At 48.1% G+C, this 23,705-nt stretch overlaps 1 protein-coding gene across 1 annotated transcript in view; it reads right to left on the bottom strand.

The window, feature by feature from the left end:
• The window catches only part of LOC118769363 (lysine-specific demethylase 4C-like), a 119,866-nt gene that overhangs the window by 53,739 nt on the left and 42,422 nt on the right, over positions 1 to 23,705 (bottom strand). The window contains exons 9-10 of the mRNA XM_036516396.1: positions 7,357 to 7,550; positions 365 to 615 (exon numbers count right to left, since the gene is read on the bottom strand). Coding sequence (XP_036372289.1) covers positions 365 to 615; positions 7,357 to 7,550 — 445 coding nt within the window. The remainder of the gene's footprint in view (positions 1 to 364; positions 616 to 7,356; positions 7,551 to 23,705) is intronic.

Raw genomic sequence — 23,705 nt, 5'->3', positions numbered from 1 at the left:
CAAAAGACAATATTACACAATTACATCAAACACAGAGTGGCAAATTTTTGCTTTGATGATGATTGCTTGATGGATTTTAAAAATCTTTAGGACATTTTTTTAGAGCCTTATGCTCCACACACGTGTCTTAAAAAACACTTCGGAACGTAAATCCCTATTTTTCCGCTATAACACAGACAGCATGTTCAGATGATCCTGACTAATCCCTTGTGGGTTATACACATACGATAGGAGTCTGGGAGGCAGGCTGGGTGGAGAGAGGAAGCAGGGAGCTTGTCGTGGTAGTCATGGGAGTGGCCTTATAGCTGTGTAGACAGTGGGGTCTTGCCATGGATGGGTGATGGGTGCTCAGAGGTCATCTCACCTGAGGATTGGACAGGGTCTTGGAGCGGGGCATCCTGCTGGATTGGAGGAAAGTCTTCCCCTGCCCCAGAGGGTGGCTCCTCTGTCTTTTCCGGCTCCACCCCTCTGCCCGCTTTGCCCGCCTCCTTCCTGACCCTGGGAGCCTGCGTGGTCGTGGCGCTGGTCCCGGCGCCCCCTGCTGGCGACTCTACGTCAGCAGCCTCCTCTACAATCTTCAGTTTCTTTGACCGTGTTCTGGGATGATGGAGGCTGCTGTGAGAGAGAGAGAGGCAGAGAGAGGGAGAGAGAGAGAGAGGGTAAGGGAAGAGACAGAGAGAAAGAGAGAGGGAGAGAGAGCTGGTGAGAGCTGCCAGCTGTGGATATGGCCCAGGGCTGCATCCATGTCAGTCTCTGTCTTAAGGCAGGACATGTGCATATTTCCAACCATTTTACAATAAAGCCCAGAGCCTTACAGAGTTCAGTGCTAAATTAAATTAGTATATTTAACAGAATGACATTATGAGATTATGACAGTTTACCTAAAGGGGACAGATACCCCCCCCGCCTGTTCTAAATGCTCTAAATTGCACCAACAGCGCAGTTTGAATTTAACAGATACACAATACTTGTGAAAGTTTCAGTTGTGCGATTTGACCCCAGACATGGCGGCCCGAAAGCAGCGCGACAGTGTGCTTCCGGCAGCACGTTACAACTCGGGAGTATTCCGCAGCACCGCCATCACCTGAGAAAACCCCACCTGGCAAGGATTTCAGACCTCTGTGTTTACAGCCTCCTCCCGTCATTAGTGGCGGGGCGCTTCCGCGGTCTGCCGGCGCGACCCCGAGCGCACCCGAGCCCGCCGGCCCGTCTGTAATTGGCTGGGGTTCCGGGTCCCATTGGGCTTCCCGCGGCGGAGGCCCCCGGCGCTGACAGCCCGCGGCGAGATACGCCGTGAGCACAGACAGGGAGACAGAACCACGCTCTGTACGTTTTCGGGAAAATCGGGGCGAACGCTCCGCTCCCTCCGCTGTCACGGTCCGGCTCCCGTCTCCGTGACCACAGTCCGCGACCACCGTCGTTCCTGCTGTCATTCGCCTCACGGTTTCACCTGCACTGTTTAGCACTCATCCAAACATGGATAATAACCCCTCCTGTCTGGTCTAGCATGCCACATTTCTATACTAAACTATCCCTCTATTTTCAGCAGCATCTTTAAAACTCCATGTAATGCATAACAGACAGGACTCTTACAGCTGTTCCCTGAGGAAAAAAATGTATAAATATATACATATCAGTAGTTAAGCTTTCAATGATCTAAATGATCTTACTCCTGCTCAGAATCTATTTTGGGTTTTTAGGAAAAATCCAACCACAAGCCAGGTAAGATGCCCTTTGCTTGGTGTAATTATAAATGATCGGTTGGGCCAGCCAAACACTTGCCTATGGTCCCAAGGCTCCATTAACAGAGGTTGAAGGTAGAACTCAAAATAACAGCAATATATCAGGTGTGGTTTGAGCTTATGCAGCAGGAAGTGGCTCTTGTGCATGCATCGTAAAGGAGAGAAAGAGGTGAAGTCTCTGGCAGGAGGGATGGCGGAGCGGCCTCTACATGCAACAGGGCCACAGTGCACCTTTAAAATCTCGCGATAAATCAGAGAGGACCTCATAAAACGCTGTTAATAACACATGAAGGTAAGACGCAGGAATGCCATATCTCCCAAACAAAATTAAAATTGTAAATACAGGCTTGCGGGTGAGTATATTGCCAGATTAAATGACATAGTGCAGTGCTCCTGACTGGGGACTGCAGATCTTATCGAGCACAGGAAAGTTTCACTGACCTCTCCATCTCTCTCTGCAAATCAACTCTCGAGGTTCAAATGAAAGTGCTCGAAAATTATTCCGTCTACTCTGCAGGGCGTCGGCTATTCAAGATTGTAGCCGCTAACCTTTTGTTTAATGGTGAGACGTGCGTTTGAACTTTTGGAACGAATTCAAAACGGCACCTGCGAATTCGCCCCGCCACGACCGGGGCCAAACGTCGCCGGAACCGGGCCGGACGCTCCAGCAGCGTCCACATTCACTCCAGAATAAATACCACCCCTTTGTTCCTCTTAACGATATCAGCATGAAGAAAAGCCTCACATTTTCCAAGAAGGACTCCCAGCGATTTAGACCACATATTTGCAATATCAAAAAGGAGAAACAGAACATAAAGAATAGGGTGAGTCAGTTGGGGGGGGGGGGGGGGGGGGGGAGTGAAAAAACCTATGATTTGCGCAAGCTTTGTTTGGAGAGTTTATTTTGCCGTGACTGGCTTTGCTCAGCACAGGAACAATAAACGGATGAATCAGAGACCGGGAATGATTTGGGTCAGTAAGGTGGCCTTTGTGAATATGGACAAAGAGAGTAATTCTCTCAATTACCCAAAATGCCTTCTTTCTACGCTGGTGCTTATGTGAACGCACGGCCCTGCCTTATTGCATTGTACAGTACAGACAATTTTCCCTTTGTGTCGGAGTGAAGGACATCTATTAGCAATTCACCATCCAATTATTACATAGTATGTATATTAAGCTGGAGCTTGACATAAACACATTAGATCCCTAGACTGTCATTTTGTGCCACATAATAAATTTTATATAATACTGGGTAAGTGAATCGTATGTGTTAACCCCACTTTTCCCAAACAAAGGCACTAATTACACCAAAATTTCAGTTTTGTTCATAAATATGCCATCATTTCAGACAGTCACGCTTCCTACGCAGACTTAACAACAAAGACTGCCAGACACAATGTGAATGTAGTTATACCGCATGTATGATGCACAGAAGTAAATTGCCTATTATTTCCATTGTCTATTGTAATGAATGAGATCATTTATGTTAGAAGATCGTAATGGTCTTTTAATCTTTTGCATATGCATACTGTGATGCACAGGGCACACATCTCCTTTTTGTCCCATCACCAGACCTTCCTTAGCCAAAGTAAGTATAATGTACATGTCGAATTTAAAGACTCCAACAGACACACGGGGAGCACGTTAACTGACCCCAGTACAGCTCAGCAAAGCATCCGTTTCCTTTATTTGTTCTTTTTGTCTCCCCTCCAATAAACCACAAGTCCCTCTCCACAATAATACAGACAGAGAGGAAGGGCGGCGTGAATCACTCCTTCTAACGCATTCTGAATAGGTGTGTGGGCCCCCCCCCCACTGCTTTCTGTTTTCTCTTACATTGCGGCGAGATCCTGACATATATAATGCCTCGCCAGACCTTTTCTTCTCCCGAGTTCAAAGTCCAAAGGCATTCGGAACGCCCTACGCCACGCCGGACGGCGATGCTTTGAATTATGCATCCGTACGTACTTCTCACTGGACTTTACACAACAAAGTGCATAGTGTGCTCATGAAATCATCTGAAAGCCAGAACACCTCTGAAATCACAGCGAGGGAGCACCACTCCATTTGTATTTGTTACATATTCTGTATTTTTTTTCTTATTATTTATCAACGACTCAAATATCTTTGACATTTGTCCCATTCCAAATAAGGGTAACAATTGTTATAACCATTTATAATAGTTAATAACTAGATAATTACTTATAGGCATAACCAATTCTGTTTGAGAATATCGATGTGTGATTGACAGGTACATTTTGCTTTGCTGTGAAATGTTACAGTGTGATTGGCATCTAATTAAAAATTTCACAAAGTGCTGCCGTCTCACTGGGAGGGAGCCTCCTGCCAAGGAAAGGAATGTATGTACACATACATATGTCAGTGCTTCGGCCTCCTAGCTGTTGTTTTTGTGTTTCTCCCTGTCTGTCAGTGTCGTCCATGTGCTTTTGTTTACAGATCTCGTGTGTTCCTGCCCTGCCCCGCTCTGCGCCCTGTCCCCGCCCACCTGATTTCCTGATCGCCTCCACCTGCCTGCCTGCCCGCCTGCATCCCATCTCCTCGTTAGCTCCTCGTTGCTTGTCTCTGTCTTGTTGCCAGTTTGTCTCAGTTTGTTTCGTACCCGCCTGATTATTCATGTGCTGTTCCTGTGCTGACCTTCGCCTGTGCTGACCTTCGCCTGCTCCTGTTTTCAATCCCTGCTCTTCGCCTATTCTGCCTCGGACTGCCTTTCTGCCATTGCGAACCTGCCCTACGTTTTCCCTTTCAAATAAACTTTTTGGAACCCAGGCACGCCTGGTCTGCGAGTCCGTGCCTGTGCCCTGACAATGTAGACAAAGGAAGAGAGTGTGTTCAAACAGTATATAACACTCAATTCAAAACATGTATGGCTCTGAGATGCTGTAATATACTAGACTAGATGAATCAGAATGACACCGTGTAGGCTTAAAGTTGAAGCAGAAAGAGTGTTGGTGAAGACAACATGTGGTGCTATAACTTATAATACTGCTCTCATCTCAACATGAAATGGTGCATTGTTTACCGGTCTCAGGGAATTTTAGCAGTAAGGCAGAAATGCTGCCCCCTCTGGTCATCTAAGGCAGTGTCAAGGCTCTATCATAATCTACTTTTGCTTTAATTAGACTGTGAGTGATTACACCAGATCCCTGTATCTATCAAGCATGCCTCTCCACTAGTATGCAGCTCTGGCTTTGGGGAGAGGCGGAGCAGAATAGCTAAGGAACCAGACTCATAACCAGAAGGTTGTAGGTTTGAACTGCAGCGGGCATCTCTGCTATTGCAGACTTGAGTACGGTACTTAGGCCTAATTAATTCTGTAATTATCCAGCTGTACAAATCGGTGCCAGGTAAGCTACAGTCTGCGACTCCCCCAGGAAAGGGCATCTACAAAGAGAACAATGAACTATTACTACTTCCATTAATAAAAGGAAGATTCAGAACAGCTCATCCAGCTGTGACAGTGTTCATTGGTTTAGTGGCCTAAATGTGAGGTATAAACCCCTGTTAAGGTTGCTGCACCTGGCCCAAGCTGTTAAACAAGAGGAAAAGCTTTCTGCCTCCTGGGTCAGTTGGGCCATGACATTTAAACATATGACAGCACTCTTCTCCTACACATAACACAAACCAGAGAGCCAAGGTGTCGCTCCAATCCGACAGAGAATGCGGGGATCCTAAAAACCCTAACCGAGGAGCTGCCGCCATTTCGCGTCACCCACGTCGCTCAACCCGTCCTCAGGAAAACATAACTGCGGAGAAACGTCCCTCACGAGGCCGTTTCACAGGCAGTTCATGAGAAAAGCCGCGGTCGCCTCTGGAACGTTTAGCAGCGAGCTGGCAGGCACGCAGCAGATTATGCAGCAGGCTTAATTGCTTCCTTGCATGGTAACCTGAGGCTTTGCAGCGCTTTGCTGCCCATGCAAACGGGTGGATTAACCACAGGATGCCGGGCCTCTCTCTCCTCCTCACCTCCCTCCTTTTCCCTCTTTTTTTTTCTGAGACTGAAGCAGCTCTCAGAGCAAAGAAGACAACGGCTCGGCCTACAGAACATGTAGGCCTCTGGTGCAGTCCCTCCGCAATACTGAGGAAAAACATTCAAGTGCCTTTTTGTGGTTTGTTGTTTTTTCATTTATTTTGTCTCCTACAACATTAATACACTCCGTCACCCTTGAAATTAAAGAGTGAGATTAGTGTTAAATGTTGTACAGTTAAATTTGCTCCCCAAGTACTGAGGAGAATGCACAATGCTGTCAGACTGAGCTGAGACTGAAAAAGAGTTCTCCACAGTATCCACCTGTGGTTCAGCCATCTATAATGGGAGCTGTGAAAGTCTTATTTTAAGAGGCATGCGTTCCCATAAGAAACACAGGCACACCCCCCAACTCCCTCCAAAAAAAGAAAAAAAATTCTACCATGGGCCATGCCCTTGTGCTTACAGCAGTAACACTCTCACGCCCACACTCAGACTCTTGCCACCCACTGCCATTTGCAAATTTACGATCTGAGAGCCGGGTCAGCTCTGGAGTGTTAATGCGGTTCAGACTCTGCCTGGCGATATCCAGGGGGGAAAAAAATTACAGCCTGGATTCCCCGCACTTACCGGATGAGCGATTAAGAAGCCCTGCTCTTCACAGCGTAATGCGGAGTGACTGCTCCGCATAACGGCGGAAATTATGTGGTGCGAAACGCCTCGGACATTAGCGTGAGGAGACACGTGGAGCGCGTCGGGATGGGAGGCGCGGGCGTGGGAGGGCGAGCAGCACCGTGCCCCTGCGAGAGCTCTGTGCAGGGCGATGTGGGCGAGGGGCCCACGGCTTCCTCTCAGCCAGTCCTGGCCCGGTTCATTACTCCGTTAGGGGGGAGAAAGCTTCCCCCTGTGGTTTTACAGCCCCAGCCGTGTCCCGTGCAATTCCTCTCCACGCTGTGTGCAGTTTCTAACAGCCTCGGCTACATTCCCACGTTTTTCGGACCGCGTTTTGGCTCTCCTTCCTGAGGTCATGAACTGCCTTTTCACATCAATCACACTCAACAGAGAGCCAGAGTTCATTAGAGCAAAGTAAATGGCTTTTAAGGCAAAGACCATCTCGAACGCTGGGAGTCATGGCCTAGTATGTCGGACACAGGCCCGATGTATGTGAGGTTTCCATTAGATTTATGCAGCGCGGGGACACCGCGGTTACCTCCGAGACACGAGGATTATCCAAGTGAGCAAACTGTTTACTCTGCGCAGATTGATGATTCTGCTTGACCTCCTTCTCGAAGGGGCTCCGAATGCAGGTACCAAGGCCTTACATCCACAGCCTCCCACACTCAATCCCGTTTTAGCCTCTCTGTGCACTTACCTACACCTGGCAAGCTTTTAAGGCCACTCTGAATTCCATTTCAACGTATGTAATCTATATGGGAAGCTATACATCTTCTACTTTGCGTGCTTACCATTTTGTCTTCCCCTGGGCATTCTGTGTTTTTTTTTTTTTTAACTATTATATGGTGCGTAGTATTGCAGGAAGCCCTGAGTGATTTTCTTGCAGATGCGTGAGCAGGAACACCGTGACCCAGGTGCGATGACGGGATGACCCCCCCCCCCCCCACCGCCTACCTTTTGGTGGTGGGCCTGGCCCTCTTGCGGCGGTGGAGCCAGGTCTGGAGCTCGGGCGTGGTAGTGGGCGTGGGCCGGGTGTGGTCGATGGTGTACACATCCTTCCCCTGCTTCCACGCCTGGTAGCGGTCGGGCTGGAACCTCTTCACGAAGGGCTCCATGGAGATCTTCACCATGTCTTTGCTGCAGTTACACTGGTGGGGGAGAGGAGAGTCCCCACATTAACACACGTCCTCTCAGACTCACGGCTTCCATTCCATCCGACTTCAGTGTAATCAGTTCTGAACACCCACTATCAAACACGACAACATTTTTGTTTATTTCAGTGTGCAATGTGTTATGGTGTTGACTAAGGAACAAGCAAAAAAAAAAAAACTTGATTAAATGCATAATTCCAAGTTGAGGACAAAGCATATTTTCTTACACATTTTCTTAGACCAGTTCAGTTATACAATAGTTACATAACACATTACTGTAATAATTACAAAAAATGACATTATTACAATAATTATAACTGCAATAATGATTCCATATTATCACAGTTAAATTATAGTTATACAATATATTATAAATTACGTGTTATATATACAAGTCTTTACGCTTCCCCTTTCAGTAAATGTAAGACTCCATAACTATAACTGTGATTTGCTTTGTGTGACCAGTCCAGCAAATGTCACTTTTGTTTACACAGAAGTGAGTTAGGAGGTTACTGAAATAAAGAAAACAGAAAAAAGAGAGGTAAATCTGGGCTATTACCTAACTAAACTACAGCTCTGCCTAAAAACTCACCCATGAAGTAAACTATCCAAATATATAAATAGACAAAGCTATACATTTGAGCAAGGAGTTGCCACGGGATAACGAAACAAATAAATACATTTAAAAATCAATAAACACTTTCACAGGTAGACAAACTGTTTTTTGGAATTCACAGCATGTCCTCCGCTGAAAAATATTTTTTCCACAGAAAATGCGCTTACGGGGAAGTGCACTGTCAACATAATATTCCACAGATCTGTCTTCATTTAAACGGGGGCCGGATCCCAGGGCTGCGAGCCGCGCAACAATCCCAGTCTGCTGATGAAGAGCGGCGACGTGGAGCACCCCAGCAAAGCCTAACGCTGAGTCATTTATTCCTTTACGAGATTTTTTTTATTTACGCCTCAGAGATTGACTGTTGAATTTCCTTTGCGCGGGGGCCGCCTTCGGCTAAATGCGGCTGTCACGTTGTAAGGATATCAAATCAATCATATTTTGCTCACTGTAAATACGCATTACTGTCCAATGAGGAAAAGTTTGGCCCGGGACCACCCCGCCCCGCCCCCACCCCCGCTGCTGCTGCCGCCACCGCCACCGCCGCCGCCGAACGGCCCCCGGGCACACTCATTCAAACGCCGCGGATTTGTATTCACGGAGGGCACTCTTTTCGTTACCCCCGTGACGGAAAGAGCCGAGCGGTCTGACTTAATCACTCAAACCACCCCGTGCTACACGCTGAAAGCATTCATCACAATTTGGTCTGGGCGCAGGGAGAGATTCTGATAGATCAGGTGCGTCTTCCATTAAGGATGCGCCTCTTCCGTTAAGGACGGAGGATTTGGGGTGTGAATTGCAAAATCTGTTTACATTCCATGCAAATTCCTCCCCAAAAACTACCACGTGGGAACATGCATTTCAGTAAGTTGACTTTTCAATGTATTTATTTATTCTGGGTAAGAGTAATTGCAGGCCATGCTGGCCAAGTGCTTCTGAACTAACTGTTCAACAAAGTGAGGTTGCTACAAATGGCTCACAGGCCTCTCCTTGATGCCTTTCAGCAAGTTTATGAGGCCGTTAAGAGGTCCAGTGTCCAAGTTAAACATGGCCATCACAAAAATGCAGCTAAAACCGGTTAAAAGTAGGCTCCTTGAAGGCTAGCAACACCATTAAATCTGCTAACAAGTCACTCTGTGGCCCAAGACACCCTACCTCCTAAAACGCCGCGATGTGCTGACTTGCAGCCTCTGTAAACAAGTCATGGGCCATTGGCTTATTGCACAATGATGCATATGTGTGTATTACAGGGCTACAAGCTACAATTAAAATCAGGGTCCCACAGACTGATTCTGCACGGCAGACCTCTCTCAGAAAACAGGAAAGCCGCTGAACTGGCTTTCGCGGCAGCGACATAAACAAATTGTTTTTATTGGAACGAGACTCCATACAAATATTTGAACAACACCATTGTCTTGTATGTCTGTTCATGACAGCTTAATGGCACTGTATATGATAGGCGAAGGATTGCAATATGGAGATATAAACACTTTCCCCATTGTCCTCCCTCATTACGCTGCGGGAGTGGAGCTTGCACGTGAGGACGCAAGTTATGCAAATCCAGCAGTCCATAAAATCAGGAAATGACACTGATTGCAGTTACCACTTTGTACAGTGAAGCAAACAAACCCAGACACTAAAAGCTCATTATTCTGAAAATAGTGCATTTGCATTTAAATTGAGTTAAACGACAATTCCTTCTGCAGCCCCGCTGATTGCAGCTTCCCGTCGGCGGACGAGGAGGGGTGCGGAAGCCACGGCATCAAAAGGACAGTAAAGAAATCAGAGATGCTTGATTTATGACTGGCGAGCTTAGCGCGGTTCATGCAGCTTAGCCCTCGTACAGTATAGCAGTGCATCACGTTGTGGGGGAAACCCTGCAGCATATGCTGTAAATGCCATGTCCAGACATGGAAACAGCGGCACAAGTTCCAACCAATACATTCTTTACAACCCACGATCTTCGAAGCAGCAACTCGTTCTGTTGAAGCTCAAGGGTGGAGTCTCTTGCTCGAGTTTAATGGGCAAGAGCACAACCTCGGAATTTGGATAAAACTCTTAGAACGCTTAGAAAGGTCACCTTACTCTGCTCTTCTGCCAACACCCCCCATCCCCCCCCGAGGCTGCCTTGCGGTATCTCCTTCTCTCTTTTTTTGACCGTTATGATGATGATTTCCACCAGGTTATCTCACCTAGACGCCGGAGAGATCGAGAATGTCAGGCAGTAACGGCTATCGCCGGCGCGGCGATTAGCGGGACGCGCCGAGAGGACCCTCGGCGGCAATTAGAGGAGACCGCGCGCAGGAAGTCCTTATCGTTCCGAAAGGTAGCTGGCGAATGGGGAGAACATTACCACCAGCCTCCTACCTCCTCCTCCTCCCCTTCCCCACCCCGACAGGAGGAACGTGCAGCAGGAGCTGAAACTGCGGGAAGACAGATAGCCACTCACAGGGCATTGTGAGAGGATCAGTGTCTACACCGACGGACACAAAGACTGAGAGCGGGTCTGGAGCCGGGCCTCCGTGCGTTAGCCCGCCGCTGATTTATTGAAAGGAGGAGTCCATCAAGGCATCATCTGCTGGAGAAACAAGGGGAAGGGGGGCAAGCGATGATTTATAAATCACATGGAAAGATCCTTGAGGTCATCCTGGCGTTCTTTTTATGCAAACGCTTTCCAATTACAATTTATTTTCCCCGTGGCTGAGTGCGCCTCCGATGTGATGAGATTTTCCGGAAGCACCGCGTGTTGCCATTGTTTCCCGACATAAATGTCGCTTTTGATCCCGATGTTTGGCGTTATTACAGAAAGATTTCCGACACAAAGGCATAAATAACACAAATCTGATTGCGCGCAGGGGTGACATAACGCTCTCCTGCACTGCGGATATCCGATAGGAATTGCATCATTTTTCATTGAGCGCGGCATCCCCACAATGTATTAATTACTACAGCACCGCAAATAAGGACAACAGGGAAAACAAGAGGTGCTCAGCCTCAATCTCTGCTTCTCCCGGTCTCGCACGCCAAAGGTACATTAAATCACCACACCTTTGAAGGAATTTATGCAAATCCAGTGACTGATAGGGACTTTGTCAGCACATTAGAGGACATCAGGAAGACAAATTACAGATTAATGAGTGGAAAGTATAATGGATGGATCCCATTTACCCCCCTACAGCGGACTGACTGGACGTGCCTACCCATCGTCACGCCCCCTAGTGGTGACAGTGGTGGATAACCAATGTTAAATGAACAACGGCAGCATGAACAGCACATTTCTCTGGGTGTGCAACATTACGCTGCTTGCATTTTGCTTAAACATGGACAGTAGATAATCTGTCGGTAGAAACCAATCTGCAGTAGTCGTCATCATGGATATGCACTTCTGAATTATCAGTTCAAACCAAAACTGAATCAAGTATTTGGAAGTCTATACGGTGGTATTCTAGAATTTCAGGAAATTACAGATTCCTGAATTTTCAAGGCAAGCAATAAAGAACAACAAACTGTTTATACATTTATTTATATTGTTGACCTTGGCAAACTGTCTAAAAAAGGTGATCTCACATATCACAAACATACATAAACTTTTATAATACCTGAGGCTACAACAGAAGACTACAGCATACATAATGATAGATACTTTTTCACTTCTTCAACAACCTCATACCTTGCAGAACTTATACCTCACATATTCATTTCTAACATATTATAGACTTTTAATAAATCAACAGAATTCATGTTCAATAAAAGCACTAAAAGATGCAGACATCAGTGTTACAGTCAGTGTACTGTAAACTCAGAGTGACCACCTCAAGTAACCTGAAGAAATCATATCCCATCTGCACTAACAGGCATTTTCAAAGTATAGTTCAGTCACTTGAACTCAACTCAACCTCAGGAAGAAATGGCCACACAATGTTTTGGAATCAAAAGATGACCTGCTGAGGAATCTGTCAATCCCTGAATAAAAACTAAACGAGGTTTTGGTTTTTGGGTCTAAGCTTATGAACAGGGCTGTCATCCTAAAATATACAGACAGTTTAAAAAAACAAACTTTTTTTTCCCCCAATTTCAGGGCATGTCCTAACCTTGACCCTTGTCTTTTTCCTCTGTGAACCTGTATGCAGTCAGGTCATAACAACCCCAAATGTGTAACAGAAACCCGCCATCTCCGTCAAAGAAAAGCACTTCAGTGAAGCCCATCCGGGGCTTTTTGAATGGCGACCCATTTTGTCAGATCCTCCGTTAACCACAGCAGAACAAAACATCGGGACTGTGAGTGTACTCCACCGAGAGTACTCAGTATCAGATCGGACGGAAGCCAGCTGGATCCTGCTGAAAGGCCTTCCCTTGTCGCGTCTATGCAGATGTTTGGGTGGGTGGGTGGGTGGGACTGGGGGGATGGGGGGGGCAGGTTAAAGACCAAACGATCACATCCCCGTTTAGGCGTAACCTTTCCAGTCCGGTGGCGGTCACACCGCACCCGGGCCCTGATCGCGGCGACAGCGCGCTGTTATTGACCGTGAACCCGCGGCGCACCGCGGAAAAGCCCGCATTAAGCTGCGAACCTTGAACGCCTGGGCTGAGTGATTAATGCCCAGCTCCCGCTTTTACTCCCTCCTCCTCCGCTGCCGTGACAACCCGAGCGCTGTTGACAAATGCAAGCTATCGGGCAACACAGGCAGGCTGGTGCCGGCACCACCGAACGTGAGGCCGATCGGTAAAACAAACAAACGAGATGTTTCTGCGCGCATCACCTTTGAACGTTTTAGTGTGCGAGCCACTGTCAGTGAATTGCCAGCACCAGAACTGTCTCAGACAATTCAGGGGCCTTTTTGGGCTTTTGAGAGGTGTAAGGTTATCACGTATTCCCCTCTACTCACAAAATCCTGATCGCACCAAGCACGACAGCAGCTTGCTGGAGCACACCAACATCAATACCGAGAGTGACACTTAATTTACCAGTTTCGCAATTTCATTTTTTCTTCTTTTAGGGGGGGGGGGACTCAATATTATTTCTGTTCCTCTCATCTGTGGATATTAACTTACAGATATGATCTGTCACCTCCTTTCTGTGGAAAGCATGTATATGCATTAAACATAAGGCAAGCACATTATAAAGTAAATTACATGGGAATCCCTTTAGCCTGATTATTGCATTATTTATATATATAATATACTCCATTACCTCAGCTGTGGCCCCTGACAATGCAGCCACCCTGCATAAACTGAACATTTCACACGGTAAAAAAGCCAATTCAATATTCATTTCTCTCTTTAATCAATTTAATGAGAATCATATGCTTTTTGATGGGTATTTAATAATTTCTGACAGATTTTGAAGGTTCTCTGCCTGTGCTTTGTGAGTACAGGAAAAAAATACTTTGAATTCCCACTGCTTTTTCCATTCTTAGTAGATTACAAAGAAAAAACACTCAACTTGATCCAGTTTTTTTTTTTCAGATAAATGTAATGTACATTACTACACAGAAAAACACCTTAAAACACCTGTTGAATTGTTAGCACAGTATATAAAAATGTCCTGAGATGAGACAAAAGAATTATGTTTCATTTCAAAGTGAAACAATACACAGACCATATGATGGCTTAGTGACAACTTCACACACTCCTTGGATACCATGTCCAATCAATGACTGGTGATTTGAACGAGTGGTGACTGCTGTGAAAAGCAAAACAGCTTGATTGGCTGGCAGGTGACACAGCCTCTACCCATTATGGCGACTGAGAGGCCTCAGTTTCCCACAGCCGCAGGGAAGTGGCGAAATGGAGGACAGTGGTCGCAAGGATCTCAGAGGCTTCATCAGGTAACGGCTAAACTCCACGACACAAGCTGCGGGGGACTTCCTTCAACACAAAATTTCCCAGGACTGAAACTGCCCGTCTATAGTCTGTCAAGCGCGTGGCACCACCGCTGCCACCAGGGGGCGATCATCGCTCTACTGGAACATGCACACACTGACACACTTCCAGATCACGTCGCTCCAGGCCTGTGGATCATTCAATTCGTATCCAGCTTTCACACCTCTGCAGGTCGCCTCTATTACTGCGCTGACTGAAAATTTTTGGGGCGCTATCCTTGCCCTGCGCCGAAAGTGTGCGATTCACACTGTAAAGTGGCGCGGTAAGACAGCGCGCTACGAGGTGCGGTTATGCGCTATGAGGGCTTCACGCCACTTAGCGAGCACGCTGGCACAGTCGGACCCCCGGGCCCAAAGGGAGCGGCTGGCACGGCACCTCGCTGCCTTGTGCGCAGTGTGTTCAGATGCGCGCTGGGCTCAGGGGTCAGACTCGACCGCGGATCCAGGTGTGAGCCGCAGTGCGTGCGCAAACGTTCTTTCCCAACCTGCTGGGCTACACCGTTACCTCAAACACTTGCACAGATTAGCTGTACAAACCGTCGAGTCGAACGGCGGGCTCCACAGGTTGCTCGTTGGATTAGATGCAGAATGTGAGCTGTATTGATTATTGGACTACTACCAGCTTTTTCCCAGCTAATTACACCCGTTTGCTTATTGTTCCCCTATCACCATACACATCGAAAACCTGTTGAGCTCAAAGCGCTCGTTTCCAAGTCAACAAAAAGCCGCACCCTCCCTTCAGTATGACACATATCACCTTGCCTCCTCTTTCACGTCGACGAACAAGCGGGGCTTAGTATGCTGCTGTTGTTTTTTTTTCCAATGCATTTAATTGACAGATGCTTTCATCCAGACTGACTTTCACAGCCACCGTGGCAGGATACATATAGTTGTCAAGTGAATTAATGGCAAGAGATCACAGACCGAAAAGAGCACCGAATCAGATTAAAAAGGACAGAACAAGCTGCATTAAAAAGAGTGCTCTCCCTTCAAGAGTCCAAGCGCGGGGGTGCTCACGGGTAAATCTGTTATTAGAATATTTAATCAACAGAGGATTCGCAAAGCAGGCAGACACAGGATCGCGTGCTCACGACGCCGCGTGTTGAGGCGGCGAAACCCGCTCGGGGTCCCCGGTCGTGTAGCGGGAGCGAGAGGATCACGGTGGACGAGTTTTAAAGTGGATACTGTTTTACAGCTGGTATTTGTCAGTGTCGGCAGGCCCCATGCCTGGGCTCGGGAGTGTCTCCCGCACGGATGGGGAAATGGTCTCTGCGCAGCAGAGCGGATCGGACACAGGGCGCAGCGCGTGAAAAACGACGGGCCGTCGCGGGCCTCCACAAAGCGTTCTTAAACATTCCATCATACGCTTCGCTCAGTGACACCCGCGCCATAATAAATCAACAGGGGTGCAGGGGGGGGAAGAGAGAGAAACGCTGCCTTATCCAAGCAAACCCCACCCTCCACCACAACCCCCTGCCAACACCCCCCCACCCTCGAAAAGTCCCGGCGCGGTGAATGCGGGACGCGGACGAGATCGGCAGGTCGAAAGGTCTGAGGGGAGCATCCCGATGGCTTCTGTGCTCGCTGAGCCATGCTGACGCCCTGAAAATCGCGCCATGAAAGATGCGATCGCGGGGCGGGGGGGAGCACCTGCTGCATTCTCCACCAGACCCGGGCTCTCCTCCTCGAAAAATACCTCCGTCTGCCGCAATCTATCGGCTGTCAGGAAAGATACTGCCTGAGATGCTTTATCCGTGGACTGCGGGGCGAATGCGGACTGCAGCAGATGTTAGTAATCTTTCCTGACTCGCTTTTAAATGAGCCTTTATGAAGGGACATGATTGGAGCGGTAAATGAGAAATAAAGAGTAACGGCCAATCAGAGACAGCGAGGCGCGGCTGCCGTTCTCATACCTTCATCAGGGTCAAGATCTGTATCTATACCCCTCACAACGGTATGGATGAAATAACCACCATCTGGAGTTTGTTGTCTGTTGTCTTATTTCAGTTTAGGGTTACCAAAGTTAATGGTGCTCAGTCATTAAAACTGTGCAATGCTTGTCACCTGTGTCTCCACCTGTGGCCTTCACATCGGTCTGCAAGCACTTGGATACTTGGATACGCTCACACTCAACCACCTACACAGACACACACAGACACAAAGACACACAAACACATACAGCTAGAGAATGGAGCCCACTGATTCACAGTACAAAAGACAGCGTGATGGTTTATAAACGCTGGAAGCTGTGGCCCTCTAGCCCCTCTAGTGACCCTGTCAAAGAGAACCAAAAAAAAAAAAAAAAAAAGACACCATTCCCCCCTGGCCATTCTCAACAGACCCACACGGGGAGAAACATGCCGTCCGCGGGGATCGCGATGACAGATAAATAACATTTTCATTCGGCGCGCATCGCTCGAAGCCCCCGAGGAGGCGCGGCCAAGCGTGTGCCATTAACAAATGGCGTGAGGAGCGTGCTGGCATCGGGCCGGCCTGCGCTTACTCCAGCTCCCTGCCAGCCGGTCTCACTGACAGAGCGGCCTCTCTCGTGCAGCCCCAAGGGGGAGACGCCGCTGGCCTTCGCACTCCGCCCGGGACTGGCAGAGAGAGTGCGAGCGAGCAGGCACCGTGAAAGGCAGGAGCTGGAACTTTCCGCCGCTCCGGGGCAACAAGCCCGACCCCCCAGGCCACAGCAATGGGCTCTACTGTCAATAAAAACGAGGCTGTTCATCTCTATAAGCGACGGCCTCACCCACGACCCGCAGACCCGGACAAGCGGGCCTTTGAAGGAAATCTCACCCCTGATATTTCAAAAGAATTGTGGAAAGAAACAAAATGCTTTGTATGGAAGACACGGTTTCTCCTACTGCTCTTTGATCGCATGGATATATTCACACTGGAGTCAAACGGTAACAGTTGACGGGAGATGAACATGGTCACGCTGCGATCGGTCACCTCTGTTGCACACACTCACACGTTTCGGCAAAGTCGAAGTTGGCGGGTTTGACGTGTTGGCGGCATCCCCCCCAACGCCCGTCCCGCGGCTTCACCGCTCATCCGCAGCTAGGCTCACCCATGTGTTGTTCTGAGAGAGCAAATGGCTGATGTTTCACACTTTAGCGCACTCTTGACAACTTTACTTGATACGCCTACTTGTCTGGGCTGCCTGTGATCGATATCTCCCTAAACGCTGCTTATTTAAGCTTCATTAAACCACCCTTCAGGGCTGCCAAGGACTTTTGCACCTCTTTTCCTGATCTTCTAAGAAAAAAAAATATCATGGAGTGTGCGGTTTTTACAGAAGCAGAGGTTCATACATTTTCAGTCGATATGGTGCAACTTTCAATCTGCTACATTTACACCTGACATTCTACATGCATTTATACTTCCAGTCCATATGTCCATGGATAAAATTTATTAAATCTAAAAAACATATATATTCCAATTCATGTGCAATGTGCACATTAATGTCAAAAACAATTCAACAATCCATCAATAAGCCCATTAGCTATGTTCATGTGCCGGTATATTCTAAAGCAAAGCAAGCAATGCTTAAAAGTTGTACAGCACTGAATTACTCAATCAACATTGTCTGACATCCATCCAGAATAGTGGTTATCTGTAACAAATAGATATTGATTGACAAGAGAGCTTTTACAGCTAGCTTTTATGGAGGATGTTTCATATAGGGTTATCATTTTAACCATTTCATTGATTTAGGGCCGGCCTGATCTTGTTCATCTATAACAATGATGGCCTCTTACTGCACAATCCACTGCGGATTGTACTAGGCAAGGTCCCAGTGAATTTATATGGAGGAAACAAATAAGTCAGCATGATAACCACACTCCTTCGTACTGCGATAATGAAAAGGACTCTGTTATGGGCACACATTATAATTTCTATTATCAGCTGCTTGTACTTTAAAACCCTCCGAAGGCAATCAAACGACAGTGCTCAGCCTTTCAGAGCACTACCGGAATGGGTCAGCGCTGGGCAGGTCAAGTGCTGGAAGACAGTAGGTATTATTGCTGTGCCTTGTTCTTCTACACAGTCGTGATAGAGTATTAACACACTGGCTGTCAGTAGATCAGTCAGAATATTAAAGAGTGAATGAGCTGGCAATAAAGAGACTGTGGCCAGGTTAATACCTTCCCACACTAGCTTCTCCTGTGAAATGGAGCTTTGCAATCAGCAACGGGAATCGCTCCAAAATGTTCCTCCTCCTCATCCTCCTCGTCCTCCTCCACCTCCTCAGAAAGCCTATGCCAAAAGTGTCTGCGCTGAGGATCTAAAATGGGCCTTACTGTCCCACATTAAAAAGAGTTTGCAGAAATGCCCTTTACCTGGGAAACAGAGACCTGAGGCCTGCAATTACCCAGAGTGTGTAAAAAATGCTTCCACAAAGCTTTCCTGCCACGGAGAACGCAGTGAGCACCTCTCGAGTAATTAGCTCCGGTCAAGCAATTAACACCGGCGAATTAGCGCCGATCGTGGAGGGCGATCTGTTTCGTTCAAATCCCCAATCGTCGCGGCTGAGAGGGGCCGTCTGAGCGAGCTTCGTCTGCAGAGCCCGCTCGGGGGGCGGGGGGCGGGGGGGGGGGCAGAACGTCTGCAGGAATGACATCACCGCCGTGCGTGCGACACGGGAAACCACAGCGCCCGCTGGCACCGCGCTGGAATCCGGCTCCAACGGGAACTGCTCCCCACATGAAACGGGACGGTCTGCGCAAGGGAGCATTCACGCGTGCTCAGACTCTTTCCCCCTCGGATGAAGAAGGAGCTGCTAGTCTCAGGCTGTCGTTTTCGTTTCGGACAAACGGCAAACCTTTTCTTTTGTTAGCGTCCTGCAGAGTACGCTCTGCTTATCTCCAATGGTTAAAAGTGCGGGTGTAAAACACACAGCAAGAATGACTGCTGAAGGTGCCAGACAGTCACAGTGAGGTTACAGGTCCCCTCACTGCACTGACTCCCCCGAAATTTAATGCTGGACAGGGAGAATCCAAGTCTTCTGACACTGAATTCCCTTTTTTGCTCAGCTGTGTTTTTGTACTTCTGTGGTGTTAACATTTAAAGCCTTTTCAGAACAGGAATAACAAAATGTGGCCATGAATCATCCTCAAAGCTCCGAAATGCCACAACACCTTAGCCTGCCTTGATAACACACTGAAAGGCCACAATAAACCTGCTCCGCCCACCACATCATCACAGTCCCTGTGGCTCCACCCCCAGGGACCTCCCTCACAGTCTGCTCGTTCTAGGAACAAACTGTGTATACAGGGCAGGGGGCTGGGTCATACCTGCTCTGTGTACATATGCAGACCAATTGAGGGTAGCAACCATAGAAAAGAATTGATTCCACCTTTTTTTTGAATGTGGCAACCACAGCTTTTAAATTCATGGATGAACTACAAATTTTGGCTTATTTACGTTGAATATCCATCTTCTGGCAAACTGAAAGTGTGATTTTAAAGACACCTGAGTCACGAGTTGATGTCACCTGAGTCACGATGCAGATATACATTAAGAGACAATGAAACTGTCTCATGCACTGCTCTGGCATAAAAACGGGCAATACTGCCCTCTTGCTATGAAAATAATCATTTTCCACAGTGGGCATACTCATGTACAATTCATGTATACACGCTGGACAGAATTTAACATTTGAATGTTTTATGATAGCCTTAATTGCATTATACTTCAAATAAAATATTAAAATTTTAGCAACCAAGTAAAACCATCACAAGTATGACAGAACATACAACTATTTTTTTTCTCTCTCAGACATTGAAAGGACATGCTGCGGCCGACAGGGATAACCATACAATACATGATGGAGAGGCAAAAATGAAAAAGGCAGTAATGCGCAATATAACTTCCAAGAGACTCAAGGTGGAATCTTGCCAACAGAGTCCTTCCATGTTTCTTAGTCTCACATCATATCCATAGCGTGTAGTAAACGCAGGGAGAAATGAGAGGTTATCAGAGAGGTACACTGTAAAGGCACGTCTGCACTGTTGTCTCTGGTCCTGACCGCCACCGCGACAAACGGCCCAAGTGCGGAAATGGGCGGCTCGCTCGAACACCCCGCAGAGGCGACGTGACGGACAGCCGTGACCGCCCCGACCGCCGCGCCGCGGCCTCGCCCACGGGATCGTCCCGAGCCGGAGGCCGCTCCGCTCGAGTGCGTCGGGCTCACGGGGTTTTAATTTACGACCCGTTCATTTGCAAATGAGCGCCGCGCTCACCGCCGGCGCAAAAGGAGAACGCGGTCCAGCTCAGCGGATACCTTGTCACGTCCGCGCGGACGTGAGCGACACACAGACAAAGCTCCCAAGTCATAATGAATGAAACGCCACTCGCTGTTTAATGCTACCCCTCCCAGCTGCATTTGGCTGCTCTCTATAACTGTAGCCATTAACTGCTTGCTTCATGTGGCAATTAATTGTCAGCTTCATATGTCAAACAGATCATTAATAGCATGTCATTTCCAAATGCCCTGTTTCTGCTCTAAAACCAGATGTTGGGGCTGCATCAGGCTCCAAAGCATGGAAATTCTGACCAGAAAATGCACAAGTCTGGAGTTCCGCAGAGTGATTCTTCACACTTTTCATTTTGCTTGGGATAGCTTGTCTCCTGTCCATGTAGTTGGCCAATCCTAACAGGAAAAAGGGAGGTAAAGGGCCTTGCCAAATGCCAAGTGAAAATGGCCAGCCTACCTCTTTGCTCTCTCGGCTAAGGTGTCAGTTTTACTCACTCTGCACAAAATAACATATGTGCATATGATATGAAATCCACAACATTTTTTGTTATTGTTACAAAGAATAACAAACACACTTGCAAAAAGGCCACAAAAAACCATAGAAAACTATACGTATTGAGTATTTTCTTTCTTGTCAGTATGTACATTTTGTGCGGGGAAACCCACAAGCAGGGATGCGTTATAGAACAGTGGATTTCCCTGAATCCCAGGGGTACATTATCCCCCTATTGCCGCGGAGTCCCTGCAATGCTGTAACGGTCCCCCGGGGCTGGGAGACCACAGCTTCGTCAGTGTAAAACCTGAGGTGAGAAGCATCAGCGGGGGGGATTTCGAGCGACGGTGTGAGTTCCCACGTGTCAGCGCAACATCATTACGTGTCGTCCCCAAGCCAAGCACGTGCCATCGCCCCTGTGCCCCGGCGCACTGCGGGAGGCTCATTAAGGCCCGCCGTGGCGCGTGGGGAAAGCCACTCCGCCAGTGAGGAGGGGGCGTTAATGGCTCTACGGTCGCATTATTATTTTAAGGAGCTGAAGTGCATTTCCCTGCTCTGTCAGTCCCGGCTCTGCGCACGACACCCGCGTGGAGGAGTGCGGCGTGATTTAGGGGCTCTTAATTGCTCCGGCCGTCACCCCCGCACCGGGTGGAATTCATCCTCGCCTCGTTGCGCCGCTCTCGTTTTAATGGGGTCTGACTGCTGCGGGGCTCGGCGGCACTTCCGAGGGGGAAGGGGCTGTCCGAGACCAATTAGCACGCTCTGATGTCACAGGGCAGGCTCCGTGCCTCGTGGTTCCTTCTTTATGTAACGCCCGGGCCTTGTCATCCCAACCCCCCCCCCCCCTTCCTGGGACCAGGAGAGATTCCCATGTTCCTGCTCATCACATGCCAAAAGTGTAGCAGCCGTGCATCAGCGCTCTCTCTCCCCACCCCAACCCCCGAGGGTGACGCCCACAGGAGCTCTTCTCCTGACTCTCCTCCGGAACATCCGTCGTTCCAGGCCAGGGGAGCGTGTTCCCGCACGTCTTCACCCGCGTGCGATCGCCGTGGGCGGGGCCCTAATCTTCCCTCCCTCTCCATCAGCTTTGCTCATTTCATGTACTCAACTCGCCCACAGAGGAGACAGCTGGGGCCGTTGAAAAGGCCTTGAGAGGCACGCAGACGCGCTGCTGAATAATCCTCCAGCAGAAGGGCCTCTCTTCAGAGAGCCGGCGTCCACCTTTTCTGCAGCCGCAGCCGGGCTCCCCGAAGACACCGTCCTGCCGCGTCGGATGAAAAAACCAAGCGGGTAAGCACGCCAGAAATGATGGCTCCGCGCAGAAAGCCGCCCCCGCCGCGTCCGTCCGCCATCTCCGTTCGACCGGCGGGCCCCATTACCGTGACGAGCGTTGCGCTAAAGGGGAAGAGAGTGGATCAGCTGCTGCCAAGCCCACATCACGCAAACCCCCTCGCTGACGATCCGCGCCCCGCAAATTAAGAGATTAAATCACAGCGAATGGAATTGATCAGGCCGAAGCCCGAGGGACCGGTCACATTAAAGGGGGGCGCAGATGAAAAAGTCGATACTACAACGGTAGCCGGGATTGTTCTTTAAGAGACACGCCGTGCCGATAGTTTACTATGCAACATAAATCAGCGTCCTAATAACGACTTGACGTTTATGTTATTACCAGCTGGCACTCCCTCAAACGCAGAGAGCCGCCTCCTGCCTGTCCACTGCTTCTCCATCTTATTAATCTCTCTCTCATAGTTTTTTTTTTCTTTTTCCAGCGGTCTCTCCTTGACCTGCAGCACAGTTGTGTGGCTTCTCTCCTCTTTTCTGGCTCAATTCTCTATGCAGCCCCAGTCCGCGGTGCCTCAGCCTCATAGGTCCGGCCGACCGTCAGCCACATGGTCCCCCCAGTCATTTTGAGCAAGGCATACCAGCGCAACAATTGTTTTCTTCACAATCTGTTATCATGTCTCAAAAAAGGTGTGCATTTGAGCGTATTAAACCTTCCAAATCTGTCAAATATTCATTGTCTCTGTTCCAGTGCACCTCCATGATCAAAAGCATTGTTTTTTTCACAAAGTGACTTTCTCCATTGACAACAAATTCCTGTTAAATTCTAGTCTTAAACCACTGAAACAGTATTCACTGTTGCATTCAGTAGGACTGTTCTTATAGTGTTCTATGGTTATAGCGTTTTATTTACTATTTTTTTATTTACTTCTTACTTGCTTGACAAATATGATACTCCACTGAAAGATGAAGAGAATATACTGAGAAAGCACTTGAAAAGTGAAAAAAAAAATTAACTGCTGTTTCTTATGGCTTTTATGGAACCTACTGCAATTTAGAGGACAAAATACAGGCACAAATGCTCCATTGGCACACAGACTCTGAAGAGAGGGATAGTCACCTAACAAATCTTCATCTAACAAATTTCCTCTATGTGTAAGTACATCTGCTCTACACCTTACACTAATAAATGTATAACCTCTATGCTGCTTGGTACTCATTTACAACTAGCTTCTGGTCCGGTTGTACGTGATTACCTCACAGATCATCTGACCTTATTGCTCTTTACCTGAAAACAGATATTATTCAGTGCTTCAGCAGGCAATTTAAACGCAGCAAACAGGTTCTCACGAAGTACCATTAAACAAAAAAATCTTCCAGCTGAGCTGTACTGGGAGTGCAAATTAAGCCCAGCGGTGTAGAAGCCCAAAATAAGATATGAGTAAGTTCCCCGTGTGAACAGTCCTCTGTTCTGGGTTTAAGCTACCTTCCACGAAAATCTCAGCTCGTTTATTTTCTTGGTGCCACTTTGTAAGAGCAGAGTGGTGTGAAAATGAGTCACTCCAAGCCGCAGAGCAAACCGCCGCGCGGCTCAGAAAGAGAGCAGCCCACCGTT

The sequence above is a fragment of the Megalops cyprinoides genome, chromosome 22, assembly GCF_013368585.1.
Source record: "Megalops cyprinoides isolate fMegCyp1 chromosome 22, fMegCyp1.pri, whole genome shotgun sequence".
NCBI lineage: Eukaryota > Metazoa > Chordata > Actinopteri > Elopiformes > Megalopidae > Megalops > Megalops cyprinoides.
This window is presented reverse-complemented; position numbering and strand designations above follow the sequence as displayed.